Source organism: Rana temporaria, chromosome 10 (assembly GCF_905171775.1).
Source record: "Rana temporaria chromosome 10, aRanTem1.1, whole genome shotgun sequence".
Taxonomy (NCBI): Eukaryota; Metazoa; Chordata; class Amphibia; order Anura; family Ranidae; genus Rana; species Rana temporaria.
Window position 1 is genome coordinate 12,747,582 of NC_053498.1, and position 17,217 is coordinate 12,764,798.

Genomic DNA, 17,217 nt, shown 5'->3' on the forward strand with positions numbered 1-17,217 from the left:
AGAAGTTTTTATACTGATAAAAGAAGAATGAAGCAGCAGAAAGACACAAGCCTCAGGGCTTTGGAGAGAGAGTAAACACTACAGATAGATGTGCCCAGCTCAAATTTCATGAATGGTGTTTACATCCACTATATGTACTTCTGAATCACAGACTCAGAACAAGCATGATTTAAATCAGGTTCAAAAAAGTGTCAGACCTCATTGTTTTTGTGCTTGTTCCGGGTTAGCTGCTCAGACAGCATTGAAGCCATTGCTTTAATTTGACAGAAACTAGCGTTTCCAAATGAGAGTTCATCATTGGCAACCTGCATGATCCTTTCATGACAGTGTCCATTTAAATAATAAAATATTCACTACACAGTTTGCAGAGGTACCTGACTACAGCTGTCATTAACCATTTCAGCCCGGGAAGAATTTACCTTCTTCCTGACCAGAGCACTGATTCGGCACTTAACTGACAATTGCGCGGTCGTGCGACGTGGCACCCAAACAAAATTGGCGTCCTTTTTTCCCCACAAATAGAGCTTTCTTTCGGTGGTATTTGATCACCTCTGTGGTTTTTATTTTTTTAAACAAAAAATTGTGAAAATTTTGAAAAAAAGCTCTATTTTTTACATTTTGCTATAATAAACATCCCCCAAAAAATATATAAAAAAATAAATTTGTTCCTCAGTTTAGGCCGATACGTATTCTTCTACATATTTTTGTTAAAACAAATTGCAATAAGCGTATATTGATTGGTTTGCGCAAAAGTTATAGGGCCAGATTCACAGCAGAAATACGCCGGCGTATCTACTGATACGCCGGCGTATTTTCAAATTTGCCGCGTTGTATCTTGATTTGGAATCCTCAAACCAAGATACGACGGCTTTTGGCATCGATCCGACAGGCGTACGGCTTCGGATCGTAGGTGTAATACTCCGGCGGCCGCTGGGTGGAGTTTGCGTCGTTTTCCTGCGTTGGGTATGCAAATTAGCTGTTTACGGCGATCCACGAAGGTACGCGCGTTCGTCGCATTCTCTTACGTCGTCACTAGTCGGCTTTTCCCGTCCTAAAGTTACGAGTGCTATTTAGGTGGTGTAATATTAGACCATCCATGTTAAAGTATGGTCGTCGTTCCCACGTCAAATTAAATTTTTTATTTTTTTTTGCGTAAGACGTCAGGGGATACGAAAGGACGTAACGCACGTCGCTATTCAAAAAACACGTTGGGGCGCCGTAATTTCGCGCAAAGCACGGCGGGAAATTTTCAAACGGAGCATGCGCAGAACGTTCGGCGCGGGAGCGCGCCTAATTTAAATGACACACGCCCCATTTGAATTAGGCGGGCTTGCGCCGGATGGATTTACGTTACGCCGCCACAAGTTTACAGGCAAGTGCTTTGTGAATCAAGCACTTGCGCTGAAAACTTGCGGCGGTGAAACTTAAATAATAAAATACGTTACGCCGCAGCGCAGGTACATGAATCTGGCCCATAGTGTCTACAAAACGGGATAGTTTTATGGCATTTTTATTATTAATTGCTTTTTACTAGTAATGGTGGCAATCTGCGATTTTTATCGTGACTGCGACATTATGGCGGACACATCGGACACTTTTGACACATTTGTCATTTATACAGCGATCAGTGTAAATGTGACTGGCAGGGAAGGGGTTAACCACTAGGTGACGATGAAGGGGTTAAGTGTGTCCTAGGGATGTGTTTTAACTGTGGGGGGATGGGCTACAAGTGACACAACAGTGATCACTGCTCCCGATGACAGGGAGATGTGATCAGTGTCTTGTCACTGGGCAGAACAGGGAAATGCCTTGTTTACATAGGAATCTCCCCATTCTGTCGCTCCTGACCACAATCGCAGGACACCGGCGAATATTGAGTTCCCGGGACAAGCAAGCAAACTCCCGAATTCCAAGGGACATACAGGTACGCCCATTTGCCTGCCCGTGCCATTCTGCCAACGTATATCGGCGTGCGGCGGTCGGGAAGCGGTTAAAAGACCAAACAATGGGAGCTGCGGTGGCTCAACGCGATTGGCACTGCGCTGACAAGCCATTCACCTCTGCAGCTAGGGGTTCGGATCCCGGTCTCAGCTACATGTGATTTGAGTTTGGTGGTCTCAGCCCGGCTCCCGGTGGGTGTGCTATGCGAGGTAAGCCTGCGCTTAGTACGCCCACCCCCCTCCCACAAAAATCACCACACTTACACGCACTCGAAATTGGGTTAACATCACGCACTTTGACCACGCGGTCTCTAAAAAGAGAGGCGAAGGACTAACGGGGCTGGTTGAGCGGGCTAGATCCTCTCACTCCCTTACAGGGAGTCCCTCTGCCCCGTTGGGCTTCAAAGCGGAGCAGGTAGGGCGGGCTGTGTGGGAGGACCCCCTCACACACCCGCCATTGCCACCCTGGGCATAGAGAAAGGTGGCAGATTGCCTCTGGGGGAGGCCTGCCTACTCCCAACTCCTGCAGTCCGGCTCCTCTCTCGAGTACACACACAAAATACACTTTAAAAAAACAAAAAAACAAAAAACAACGCCCTCTAAAAGTAAAAAGAAGTGAAAAAAATTGATAACATTTACCATTTACTGAGGAGAACATGTCACTTTAAAACAATAGAATAACAATAGAATAAGAAGTCAGGGAGTCACTATCGCTCACTCAAAGATGAGATATACATTTTGCTTTTCTTTAGATTCTTAAAAAAGTTACCTTATGTTTCAGAGCTGAGAACTCGGCTCCAGGAGGTTCTTGGTGAAGGGGTTTTGGAGACAAAAACATATCAAAAAGGGGACTTCATGCATTATCTGACCCTTTATTTACCAAACCCTTAGGTCACCTGTTACCGCTGAGTTATGATATACATACATTGCACAGGTATCAGTGTCGGTGGCGATTCTCCTCTCCCAACATCATTTATTGCAGTACAAGAAAAGGGTTCCGTGTCTTTGCTGATATTCAGTACTCTTAAATCCTTCTCTTCAGAGTTTAACTTAATTTTGCTATTCCCACGGTACCATTCATATCTGCGTGGAGGAGGGTTAGATCTGCTGGAACATGTTAAAGTCACATCACTACCCTCCAAAAGAATGTTGTTTGTGCGTAAGATGACCGTCACGTCTTTTGGTGCATCTGGTGAAGAAAATAATTTTTTGCTTAAAAGACAATTCCACTGTAGACTTAAATTTTTTCCTGCTTGTTGGTGAGATGCATGACCTGCTGACCTCCTAAATCTCTCAAGACTTTAGTAAGGAGCAAATTTTATTACTGGAGTTTTAGGAACAATGGAATAGGAAGCCAGGGAGTCACCACTGTCGGTCCAAAGGTGTGCTATCCCTTTTACTTTTCTTTAGATCCTTAACAAAGTTAACCATATTTTTCAGAGCTGAAAACCCAACACTGGGTGGGTCACAGTGCAGGTATTTTGGAGTCAAAAACAAGCCTAAAAATAAAAGGACCTCACACACCCTTTGACCTTTTTAGCGCCTTAACCACTTCATTACCCGCCCATAGTAATATGACGTCTACAGATGGGATCTCCCATCCTGGGTGGACGTCATATGACGTCCTGGGCTTCCCGGCCATCTAGGGGGCGCACGCCCGCGGCATTGCTCGGGACCCGGTGCACAGGCCCGGTGGCCGTGATGTCCTCCGGGCACGTGCGATTGCCCGCAATAACGTCAGGACCTTGGATCTGTGTGTGTAAACACACAGATCCACCTCCTGTCAGAGGTGAGGAGACCGATGTGTGTTCCCAGTACAGAGGAACACCGATCGGTCTCCTCCCCTTGTGAGTCCCCTCCCACTATAGTTAGAATCACTCACTAGGGAACATATTTAACCCCTTCAGCGACCCCTAGTGTTAACCCCTTCCCTGCAAGTCACATTTACACAGTAATCAGGGCAGCTTTATAGCAAGGGTAAATGGTCCCAAAAATTTGTCAGAAGTGTGCGATGTGTCCGTCGCAATGTCACGGTCACAAAAAAAATTGCAGATCGCCGCCATTACTAGTGAAAAAATAAAAAAATATATAAAAGCAATAAATCGATCCCCTATTTTGTAGACGCTATAACTTTTGCGCAAACCAATCAATATATGTATATTGCGATTTTTTTGACCAACAATATGTAGAAGAATACGTATCGACCTAAACTGTGGAAAAATTTTGTTTTTTTTTATAGATTTTTGGGGAGGGGAGGAGAAACAGCAGTACACAGGTCTTGTTTTTGCAGCCAAAATAAATCTAAAATTAAAATAACCTCACACTCTCTTTGACCTCTAACCTTACCTGAACCATTAGGCCACCCCTCAGACAAAAACGTTCTTTTACAAAACCTAAAGTCGTAGCTCTATCCCTAAATTAGCCCCTAGCACTTACTCTTTTAACCTAATATTGAACTCTTAAACTAGCCATTAAATATAACCCTTAAATTGACCTTAACACGTACCCCAGTATAACCGTATCCATTAATCTAACTGCAAAATGTAACCTTTAATCTGACCTTAATGATTAGCTATTAACCTCACACTTACCTTTTAGCTTAACACAACTCTAAAACTTAACTAGTGAAAGTTTTCCATTCTCTCAGTTGATTACTACCTCAGCAGACCAAGTGTACAGGGGCTCATCCTCACCCCGAACTATTGAAAGATCCAAAGAAAAGTGCCTGACACGCTCTGTAATTTTCCTACGTCTTGTAATTTTTTGCAAGAAGGCCACTCTGGGACCTCCTAAAAACCTCCTAAAATTAATGCCTTAACTTGATCCTAACACTACCTTAGCCTCCTCCTAGCCTTATCCTTTAATCCAGTGGTCTCCAAGCTGTGGCCCGAGGGACAGATGTGGCCCCTTGCCAGCTTTTATATGGCCCTTGGGGCACTATTCCTCTCACTGATTTGAGGCGCTATTCCTAACACTGACACCAGCAGTGATGCAAAACTTCCCCAACTGACACCAATGAATGGGCACTATTCCTCCCAATAATATAAATTATGAGGCATTATTCCAACCACTTAAACCAATTGTGGGGCACTATTCCTCCCACTGATGCCAATGATGGGGCACTATTCCTCCTCCTATGTGACCACAGGTACTGTGCAATTAAACAGTACACTGGCTCTTTGTTTGGAAAGTTTGGAGATTCCTGATTTAATCTAACCCTAAAGTGTAACTATTAACAACCCTAGTGAACCTTTGTCTAGACTATTGTAGGGACTATTCGGGTTAAAAGAACATATGAGGCCTTTATATTATATATTTTTCATATATATTATTATAATAAGGGTTAAAAATATGAGATCCTATGAAAAGCTTGAATGTATTAGAAGTTGTATTTGTGAAATAATACACAGGGTTAAATTCCAATGATCTGAGTTTCTAGGAATTTAACAATACAAGCTAATTGTGTGGGGAGATTTTTTTCAACCCATATATTTCAAGAAGTCTCCACAAAATCTGGAGGGAATTGGCACATGATTGTCAACCTTAGACAATTAATGGTTTTATGCTAAGTCTAAGTCAAGGGTCTTTCATAAATTGACTTAGACATAAACAAAAATAATATTTAAGGTCAATTCTTATACAACACTGCCCCTAGAGGGGAAAATATTAAAGAGTCCAAGATGGCTGCACAGACGTGGTTGTCATGGTAACATGAAAACAAACATTTTACATCATCAATTACGTAGTAGTGACACACACACACACACACTTTTTGGGTGGGATGAAAGTGGTTAAACATAGCAGGGAGGTGAGGACTGCTCCAGATCAGGACATCTGGAGCGAGACTGGGAGATCTTGAAAGGCACAAAGATGTAGGAGGTTGGAAGAAGTCTGTTGGGACTTATAACCTGATACTTCTCAAAACCAACATTTCATAGACCATGGGTAAAGTATTCATTTTCTATATTAACCACTTCCCGCCCAAGGACGTCATATGACGTCCTGGACTTTCAGTGGGGATATCTGAAAGATGCCTGCAGCCACAGGCATCATTCAGATATCCATCTCTTCAGTCGACGAATCCCTGCACCATAAGAACGATCATAGCGGCGGTGCTTCTCCGGGCTCTCCTTTGCCATCGGAGACCCGGAGAAACGATCCGCCGGCGTCCGATGGAAACCATAGAGCAGACTGGTGACCAGATGGTCACCAGTCATCTCTATGATCGTCGAAGGCTCGGGCGCAATGTTATGACGTCACGCCCGGGTCCTGGAATGTAAACACAGCCGCAATCGCGGCTGAAAGCATTAGATCGTGAACTTTTTTTCACGATCTAATGCTTTCCAGCCTGGAGGAGAGATGTGGGGTCTTATTGACCCCGCATCTCTCCATAAAGAGGACCTGTCACACACTATTCCTATTACAAGGGATGTTTACATTCCTTGTAATAGGAATAAAAGTGATAAAAAAAAATGACAAAAAAAGTGTAAAAATAAAAGAAATTGAGTAAAATAAAAAATAAAATAATAATAAAAAAAAATTAAACGCCCCGTTTAGAAGCGAACACACACGTAAGTCCCGCCCACATATGTAAACGCGGTTCAAACCACACATGTGAGGTATCGCCGCGTGCGTTAGAGTGCCAGCAACAATTCTAACACTAGACCTACTCTGTAACTCTAAATTTGTAACTTGTAAAAAAAAAATAAGCGACGCCTATGGAGATTTTTAAGTACTGACGTTTGGTGCCATTCCATGAGTGTGCGCAATTTTAAAGCGTGACATGTTAGGTATCTATTTACTCGGCTTAACTTAATCTTTCACATTATACAAAAAAATTGGGCTAACTTTACTGTTTTGTTATTTTTAATTCACAAAACCGTTTTTTTCCCAAAAAAAAGGTTGTTTGAAAAAATATTGCGCAAATACTGTGCGAGATAAAAAGTTGCAATGGACGGCATTTTATTCCCTAGGGTGTCTGCTAAAAAACATATATAGTGTTTGGGGGTTCTGAGTAATTTTCTAACAAAAAAATTATCATTTATGCATGTAGGAGAGAAGTGCCAAAATAGGCCCGGTATGGAAGTGGTTAATCTTTTCATGTGTACAATTTTGTAAATTTTTGTTGCATGTAAATTACTAAAACCATTTAAATATATGGCAGAGCAAATTGGAGTTGTATTATTTTAACTGCAGTATGAAATAATTATATTCCAAATATTAAGAGACATACACATTTTTTTTTGTCTCTAAAAAGCCAAGGCCAACGTCTGTACAATGGTTTTGTCATCATATGTGTTTAAAAATACAATCGTTCTAAATTTTAAAAATAAGTCTTGATCAAATTATCAAGCCTTGTGCACAATATAACATTTTGTCTGTGCATTTTAAAGTGTAAGTTTGAAGGTCTGTTTTGAGAAGTAGTCACAAGTGTCATAGTAAACACCTAGGGCCAGATCCACATAGAAATGGATCGGCGCAGCGTATCAGCGAAAGTTACGGCGGCGTAGTGTATTTCTGGCGACGGAATTCAAATCGGCGATTAGGGGGCGTGATTCATTTAAATGAAGCGCGTCCCCGCGCTGATTGAACTGCGCATGCTCCGTTTCGAAATTTCCCGTCGTGCTTTGCGTGAAATGACAACTACATGCAGTAATGGCAGGCTTTCTCCCTTGAGGGGGGGAGGGGCGAGCAGGAGAGTCAGGATACCCACTAACACACAGCTCCTTTCTCTATCTGCAATGTAGAGAGCGTCCTGACCCTCCTCTCGCCCCCTCAAGAGGCATTCTCCACACCACAGAGAAAGCCTTGCATTACTGTGTGGAGTTACAGACAGAAGAACAGGAAGTGAGGATTTCTCAGAAGAAATAAGGACATTTAAAAGCAAAATGGAAGGATGAGGTAAGTGAAGGAGGACTGCACTAAGGTAAAGGAAGCTATTTAGGGAATTTTTACCTTTACAACCCCTTTAATACTTAACCCTTACCTCAAACACAACAAGTCACTTAACTCAAACTTAAAGAGGAAGTAAACTTCCTCTGCTGACATTCACCAATAGGTAAGCCTATAATAAGGCTTACCTATAGGTAGCGTAAATATCTCTTAACTTTAGAAGATATTTACATTAAATGCAGCCGGTGAAATCACTGGTGCATGCGGTCTGAGGGAACGGCCACGGGTGCCATTCCTTCCAAGCCCTGTGCTGTGAAGGGTCGGCTCCCACACGCATGCTTGGGAGTGAGATCATTGTGGCTCCAGCCAGTCACAGAGCCGGAGCCCACAAACCCAGAAGCAAGACGGGTGCAAATGGAAGCGGCTGCAGCGCTGACATTGCGGTGCTGGAACAGCTTCGTTTTAAGGTACGTTTCATATAATGTGCTAGCATGCAATACATTCTAGCACATTAAGATTTTAACTTGAAGGAAGAAAAAAATAAACGTTTGACGGTATACAACTGCTTTAAATCTTAATTTTTTATCTGATCCTAACATTAACCTTTTTTTTCTAACCCCTTATTTTATCCAAATTATAACCTAACCCTGAATCCATAACATTAAGTGCCGTATTTATAAAGGAGTGAATCCGACATTCACTCAACATTCTCTGCTGTCAAATCTTCTAGATGCGTGTGTTATAAATGACAGAGATTACTTGACTAGTGCCGCTAGGTAACCCTTTTAAATCCACTTTTATGTTTTTCTTGCTGAATGTATTGGATTCAAAGGCATTGGGGTTCAATAACTGGGAAATTTCTGCTAAATGTTTATTGACTGTAATACATACATCTGATTCTCAGCAGTGCTGCATTTTGTGATGTTCTCCCGTTATGATAAGTTGCTGTGCACTGAATTTCCGTATTGTCATCTTCATATGAAGGAATATATGTGATTGTTAATATTTCTCTCCATTTTCCTCCAGATAGATCTACAGATTGTCTCTCCGTTTCTCCGGCTTTGTTCAACCTCAGAGAAGGTGGACTGGAGCCACATGTGTGCACTACAGAGCATGAAACTATTTCAGGACGTCCTTCAACCATATTTCCATTTCCAGAAAGTTCTGGTCTGTTTGGAGTATCTGAAAAAAAAATGGTTAAGTTAATGAAATGAGGTTCTTGCTTTTAGTTCAGATTCTTCAAAGTAAAAGAAAGTAACCTGAAAAACAGTTGGAACTCCTGACTTCCTCACTTACTTTCAGAGTCCCGATTATACTGACTCTCCAATTTTTAATTGGTTTTCCATATTATAATTTTAATTGCTTTTGCTTACATTAGGCATAATTCACAAAGCTAACACACTGAGATAAGTATCCTTATTTTCAAAAAATGGAAAGTTATTTTTAGTTGAAATAAGAAAATTATAGTCACATGGCTAAAAATAGAGAATCTCAGACTAGTGTTAGAGCTTTGTCACATGTGCACACTGAAATAGTTTGTTTCGTAATTTCGTTTTCGTCCGAAAAATAAATTGATTTAGTTACTCCCAAAATTCGTTTTTATTTATTTAGTTTTTCGTTAAAAAAATGCATTCGTCCGAAAATCCAAATTATGGTCGAATCTGTCATTGAAGGCTTATGGTGTCTGTCGAATGTTCTAAGAAGAAAAAAAAAAAATTTTGTTGACTCTTCATGTCTCTATAATGTCGAATCTTCATGTCTCTCTATGTCGAATCTTTTCTCTCTATGTTGAATCCTTTCTCTTTATGTAGAATAATATTGGACTAATAGAGTTAAGGTTAGGCACAATTAAGGTTGAATCTGTCATTGAAGGCTTATGGTGCCAGATTCAGGTACAAATGCGGCGGTGTAACGTATCGTCTTTACGTTACACCGCCACAAGTTTTCCTCGTAAGTGCTTTTTACAAAGCACTTGAGTATAAACTTGCGGCGGAGTAACGTAAAGACGTCCGGCGCAAGCCCGCCTAATTCAAATGGGGCGTGTACCATTTAAATTAGGCGCGCTCCCGCGCCAAACGTTCTGCGCATGCTCCGTTAGGAAATTTCCCGACGTGCTTTGCGCGAAATTACGGCGCCCCGACGTGTTTGTGAATGGCGACGTGCGTAACGTACTTATGCAAAAAAAAAAAGAAAAAATTAAAATTCGACGCGGGAACGACGGCCATACTTTAACATGGCTCGTCTAAAGTTAAGCCATGAAAAAGCAGGCTTAACTTTGCGACGGGAAAAAACGACGAGCGACGACGTAACGCACGCGAATACCTTCGTGGATCGCCGTAAAAGCTAATTTGCATACCCGATGCTGGAACACGACGCAAACTCCACCCAGCGGCGGCCGAAGTATTGCAGCCTAAGATCCGAAGGCGTACAAAGCCGTAAGCCTGTCGGATCTTAGCCAAATGCCGTTGTATCTTGTTTGTGAATCACAAATTAAGATACAACGCGGCAAATTTGAAAATACGTATTTGTTCTGTGAATCTGGCCCTAGGTGTCTGTCGAATGTTCTAAGAAGAAGAAAAAAAAAGAAGATTCGACAGAATCTTTAAAAAAAATAAAAAAAAACAATTTGACTCTTCATGTCTCTATAATGTTGAATCTTCATGTCTCTCTTTGTCGAATATACATGTCTCTATGTCGACTCTTCTTCATGTCTCTATAATGTCTAATCTTTTCTCTCTATGTCGAATCTTTTCTCTTTATGTAGAATAATATTGGACTAATAGAGTTAAGGTTAGACACATTCAACCGCAACAAAAACGAAAATAAAGCATTTGTTTATGTCGGATCTTTCGATGTTCGTTTTCTGTGCTTTCGTTATCGTTTGTTAAAACGATAACGAAAATACCTAAAATTCGGACGAAAATGCATTCGGACGAAAATGAATGCACATGTCTATTACATATTTGTATTACATTTCCTTCCTTGACAGCACATGTAACACATAAACATTTGGAAATGTATTGAGATAGAAAAACTGTGCAGGCATTTTATATGGAGAATTCATTAAAGTATAATTACTACTTGATCTATTGCGATCTACTCATCTATGTGTTTTGTAAAAACTACTTGAAGACCAGGCTTTTTTCTGAGAGCCGGTTCACACTAGGGCGACACGACTTCCAGCACGACTTTCAGAGGCTACTCCGACACAACTTGAGCATGAACCACAGGGCGATCTGGGGCGATTTACAACACAACTTGAAGTCGTCTCCAGGACAGGAGACTTTCCAATGGCCAATAAAACAACAATCAGCTCTGGGAGAGGGAGGGGCAGGAGAGATTTGCCTGAGAAATGTATGTTATCTTCCTGGAAAGTAGCTTCAGATAAGACACTGATCCGACTTCTGAGGCGACTTCCATTGAAATCAATGGGTACAAATCGCCTACAAGTCGGATTGAAGTAGTACAGGAACCTTTTCTGAAGTCGGATCGCCTTGAGTCGTGTGTATTAACACCGCTCCCATTCACTTCCATTGTTTTTCTCTACAGCGCGACTTGGGACGACTTGAGGCGACATGAAGTCGGATCGCAAGTCGCCCCAGTGTGCTCCGGCTCTTTTGTTTACATGTAACAATGAATTTTTATTGCTCAAAAATTACTTAGAATCCCAAAACATTATATATTTGTTAGAGCAGAGAACCTAGATAATAAATTGGTGGAATTTGCAATTTTTTATGTCACACAGTATTTGCGCAGCAGTTTTTCGAATGCAATTTTTTTGGGGGGGGATACACTTTTTTGATTTTTTTTTTTTTTTTTTTAAACACAACACACAACCCACTTTTTATAATTTATTTAATTTTATTTTAACACTGTTGCTTTAAATTTTTGTATCACTTTTATTGCTGTGACATGTAAACATTCTTGTGACAGCAATAGGAATGTGACAGGTACTCTTCATCTGGGGTCAATATAATCCCAAATTTCTCCTCTGCACTTGATCACTCTGCAACAAGATCAGTGTTTTCACTTTTTTGAAAATGGCGCCAATGACATCCGGGTAAACAGGATGTGATTTCAGGTCATCACTTCCAAGTTACCATAACAGTGACCGGATCAAAGACGATCACAGCTTTGTTTGGGTGTCCAACTAGCCGGCGGATGCTCCAGGAGGTAGCTCGGGTCTCCTGGTGTGACGGGAGAGCCTAAGCAGGTGGCAGAAGGGGGGACGTCCCCTCCTGCTGCTTGTAATAGCAGTCAAATTGCTAGTTAGCTGCTCCGATTGCTATTACAAGAGAGCCAACCGCCGGCTCTAAAAAACATACTGAGATGATGCCTGCAGCAGAAGTCATGAACCCAGTACAACCACTTGAAGACCAATGACATACCATATACAGTTTTTAGCAAATAAGTAGTTGTCTTTTAAGTTCCAACAGTATTTTGGAAGGGTGATGTTAAGCCTTCTTTGTACAGTTTAGAACATCAAATATCCACTCTAACTAAGCCAACCTCTAAAACATTACACCTACTTTGCATAGGGTCACGGTAAAGCTGTTATGATGTGTAAGAATTTGACACCATTTATGGTGATATTCTAAGATGTTGAATAACAACTAGGGATGAGCAAAACACCACCCCCCCCGGTTCGCAGCAGAACATTGCTAAATTTAAAGGTTAATATGCAAGTTATTGTCATAAAAAGTGTTTGGGGACCCGGGTCCTGCCCCAGGGGACATGTATCAATGCAAACAAGTTTAAAAACTGAAGTTTTTTCGGGAGCAGTGATTTTAATAATGCTTAAAGTGAAATATTCCTTTAAATTTTGTACCTGGGGTGTGTCTATAGTATGGCTGTAAAGTGGCACATTTTCCCCGTGTTTAGAACTGTCCCTGCACAAAATGACATTTCTAAAGGAAAAAAAGTAATTTAAAACTACTCACGGCTATAATGTATTGTCGGGTCCTGAAAAAAAACGGCATGGGTTCCCGCCCCAGTCCATTATAAGGCCCTTCAGGTCTGGTATGGATTTTAAGGAGGAGGCCGCACCAAAATGTTAAAAAAAATCCATACCAGACCCTTATCTGAGCAGGCAACCTGGCAGGCCACAGGAAAAGGGCGGGGGGGGGGGGGGGGTGAGAGAGCCTTTCCTTTTTCGAGCCGGGATACAGAAAAACACGCCCCCCCGATCCAATTCCGACTCCATGGGAGGCGCCCGCCGAGTGACCCTAGACCCATGTTTCCTGGGGCAGGACCCAGGTCCCTAAACACGTTTTATGACAATAACTTGCATATTAACCTTTAAAATTAGCACTTTTGATTTCTCCCATAGACTTTTAAAGGGTGTTCCGCGGCTTTCGAATTTGCCGCAAACACCCCAAATTGTTCGCTATTCAGCGAACAGGCGAACACCCGATGTTCGAGTCGAACTTACGTTCGATTTGAAAATTGGGCTCATCCATAATAACAACTAAGCCTGTTCCAGAAATGCATTGCATTGGCAGGTCCGCAGAACCATACCAGGAACCGATGCCACCCAAAGTGGCCATTTTGATAATCCTACCCCCACTCTTCCCCGTGGCAAAGATGGCCACTTTGTGGGCATTAGCATACACACAGACATTCAGTTTAGTGACACAGCATTTTAAAAGTGGAAGCTCAGTGTCCCGAGTAAAATTATCAGCCCCCGGATAAAAGAAAAACAGCACTGTGCTTATTGATGCTGGCCCTGGACTTTTAACAGGCTTTACTTTGCTGAAGAATATCAGGCTCTGCTCCTGCCTATGTGACAGGTGTAGTGCCTGGACAGAAAGCTCAGTAATTTTGAGCCTGCGATTTTATCATTTTCAGTATTACTGAGGTGCACTGAGTACAGAGTATATTGACATTGAGTCTCGTTGTCAACCCCACCATGACACCATGCTGTCCAGGTTGGCCATCTCAATTGGCGGCACCGCCCGTACTGTTACAGCTCTCTTCTCAATTGCTTGGGGGGGGTCCAAAATTTCAGTACACCTGCATTATTTGCTGTTTGTGCCCCTATTAGAGTGATTTGATCACTTCCTCTGTGTATGACCACTTCAGTGGCTACAGAAACTGCAATAAAGTTCCAACAAAGGTTCTAACACATCTAACATTAGAACTGAAAGAATGTCATGCTCAAATCCAAGGAGTTTACATATATAAAAACCAATATAACATATGGCAGCCTACAATCCCATACCTTCAACTGTGCTGCCATAGGCAGCCTGCCCACTTCCTCCATAAATAAATGTTTACCTGTGACATGAAGTTGTAGAGTTCTCCGACTTTGTTTTGTCCAGGCATTGGTGTCCTCATCTTCTCCTGGGAAATAGGATTTGCCATCATCACCTTTTATCACAGGGTTTATCCTCAGTGAACAGCTGTTACTCCCAGGTACTAGCGAGGTTCTGCCTCTGTAATCCGATAATACTGAAGAGCTTGTTGGACTAGTAAAAATCCGAGGATAGCCTGATAGACTATATAAATACCAAACAGTACTGGATGGCCCAGAATTTCTCTTAGGATAGAATGTACAGGGAATCTCCACACAGGATCCAATCAATCCAACAATTTTGGTAGGGAACTCCCACCTCTGACACACAAGTCCTGGCCAAAAACATGAAAATATGTGTTCATTTCTTTTTTTTTTTATAGTTTATAATTATTAAGTTTTCTCAAAATATGAATCCAGTTTACCTTGAAAAAGGTTAAGAAGCAGAATCTTCTTTGTGATATCCATTCTGTGTCAGTCAGTGACCACGTTCAATCATGGGTGCAACTGTAAAATAGTATATATGGTACACTTTATTTTGGAAAAAAAATAATCACACTGAAAAATTGTAGTTTACGGCAGGTTTTCTGGGTAGCAAGCACACTAATGGCTCAGGTGTGTGCTGGGTTTAGGTCAGAGACAGGGTTAGAGGTCAGAGCCCTGCCCACCCTAGGAGGTCAGTGTGTGAAGGGAGCCGTGAGAGGTGCTGCTATGCACCATGCTGTTCAGGTTGGGAAAGGCCAAAGCCTGAGTCTGAGAGTCCACGAGGGACAGAGTAGCTAGGGAATGGAGAGGAAAAGACGCAGAGCTAAAAGTACATCATTTGTGCACGTACACTAGGATGTGTTTGACAGTCAGGAGGACCACTGTGGTACTAAACAGAACAGTAAAGCTATCACAAGAGAGCCAGGAGGCAGAATGTTATGTTTATTGCATTGGTGGTGAGAATCCCCTATGTGGGAAGACATACCCAGGGCCGCCATCAGGGGGGTACAGGCAGTACATCTGTAAGGGGCCCGGATGGCAACCCCCCTTTTATTTTTAAATTGTTTATACATTTTTATTTTATATATATATATATATATATATATATATATATATATATATATTTTTTTTTTTTTGTTTTGTTTTTATTAAAGGGCCCAGAGGTCCCCAGGGGCCCAGAGCTCCCCAGGGCCCCGGATGGCAACCCCCCTGCTGTGTAAGGGGCCCCATAATTCCTGATGGCGGCCCTGGACATACCTGTATGAACTTTGACGTTCTTTTAAATAAAAGTGGGCAGGAAAGCCCTGGAAACTATGTCTGGCATTGTGTAAACTCACGGTTTTGTCACTACCATTGAGCTCAGAAACCGTGACGCGTCACAGTCTGCAAAGATTATGTTAAAGCAGAAGTGAAGGCAGCAAATACTTACCTTCCCTCCAACAGTTCCTCTCCAGTGCCAGCATCTTCTTCAGTGTGCCAATTTTCAGCCATCTTCATTGGCTGGCGCAGGATGACGTCACTCTGGTGTATGTGCATGAGGCGTCATTCAGGCACACAGGTATAAGCACAGCTGCCCATGCGGGGGATCACTGAGAACAAGCAGTAAGGCATTTTTAACCACTTACCCCCCGGACCATATTGCTGCCCAAAGACCAGAGTACTTTTTGCGATTCGGGACTGCGTCGCTTTAACAGACAATTGCGCGGTCGTGCGACGTGGCTCCCAAACAAAATTGGCGTCCTTTTTTTCCCACAAATAGAGCTTTCTTTTGGTGGTATTTGATCACCTCTGCGTTTTTTATTTTTTGCGCTATAAACAAAAATAGAACGACAATTTTGAAAAAAATGAATATTTTTTACTTTTTGCTGTAATAAATATCCCCCAAAAATATATAAAAAAAACATTTTTTTTCCTCAGTTTAGGCCGATACGTATTCTTCTACATATTTTTCGTAAAAAAAAATCGCAATAAGCGTTTATTGATTGGTTTGCGCAAAAGTTATAGCATTTACAAAATAGGGTGTATTTTTATGGCATTTTTATTAATATTTTTTTTACTAGTAATGGCGGCGATCAGCGATTTTTTTTTCGGTATTGCGACATTATGGCGGACACTTCGGACATTTTTGACACATTTTTGGGACCATTGGCATTTTTATAGCGATCAGTGCTATAAAAATGCATTAGATTACTATAAAAATGCCACTGGCAGTGAAGGGGTTAACACTAGGGGGCGGGGAAGGGGTTAAGTATGCCTGGGTGTGTTCTTACTGTGGGGGGGGGGGGGTGGCCTCACTAGGGGAAACACTGATCCTCGGTTCATACATTGTATGAACCGAAGAAAAGCATTTCCCCTGCTGACAGGAACGAGAGCTGTGTGTTTACACACACAGCTCCCGTTCCCTGCTCTGTACCGAGCGATCGCGTGTGCCCGGCGGCGATCGCGCCCGCCGGGCACACGCACGGGAGTCGGGGGCGAGCGGGGGGCGCGCGCGCGCGCCTCCGGCGGCGCGTGTGCGCCCCTAGTGGCGGCTACAAGGTAGGACGTCATAATACGTGATCTCGCCTAGGAGAGCCACCTTGTGGACGTATTATGACGGTGCGGCGACGGCAAGTGGTTAACTGCAGAAGAGACATTGCATGTTTCGTTTACAATAAAAAAAAAACTGCCTGATCTCAGTGAACAACAGCAGAATTTTAGTTCCATTTAAAAACATTTACCTAGGTTCCTATTCAAGAGTTTGTTTTTATTGCCAGACCTTTAAAGTGGTACCACGTATACCTACAGGTAAGCCTATAATAGACATGTGCGTTTCCGTTCGTAACAAATGGATTTTCGTACGAATTTGTTAGTCTTTGTACATTTGGATCAATTCGAACATCCGAATAGCTGAAAGTACTAAAATACGAAAATTACGGCATTACGAATAAGCAAAATAACGAACAAGCGACAATACGAACGTACGATTGGACAAACTTACTAAGATACGAAACACCGAAAAAGCAAAAGAACGAACATGACATCTATAACGAACGATTTGCATTCCGTATTTTAAATCCTTTGTCTGTTCGTATTTTCATTCATATGTTCGTATTTTCATTTGTGTGT

General features: G+C 42.1%; 1 protein-coding gene across 1 annotated transcript in view; it reads right to left on the minus strand.

Moving 5' to 3' along the window:
• LOC120916337 (B-cell receptor CD22-like) overlaps positions 1-14,460 on the minus strand; it is a 30,472-nt gene extending 16,012 nt beyond the window's left edge. The window contains exons 1-3 of the mRNA XM_040327247.1: positions 14,109-14,460; positions 8,724-9,014; positions 2,866-3,129 (exon numbers count right to left, since the gene is read on the minus strand). Of these exons, the coding sequence (XP_040183181.1) occupies positions 2,866-3,129; positions 8,724-8,976 (517 nt within the window). The 5' untranslated portion in view covers positions 8,977-9,014; positions 14,109-14,460. The remainder of the gene's footprint in view (positions 1-2,865; positions 3,130-8,723; positions 9,015-14,108) is intronic.
• Between the last annotated feature and the right edge of the window lie 2,757 nt (positions 14,461-17,217).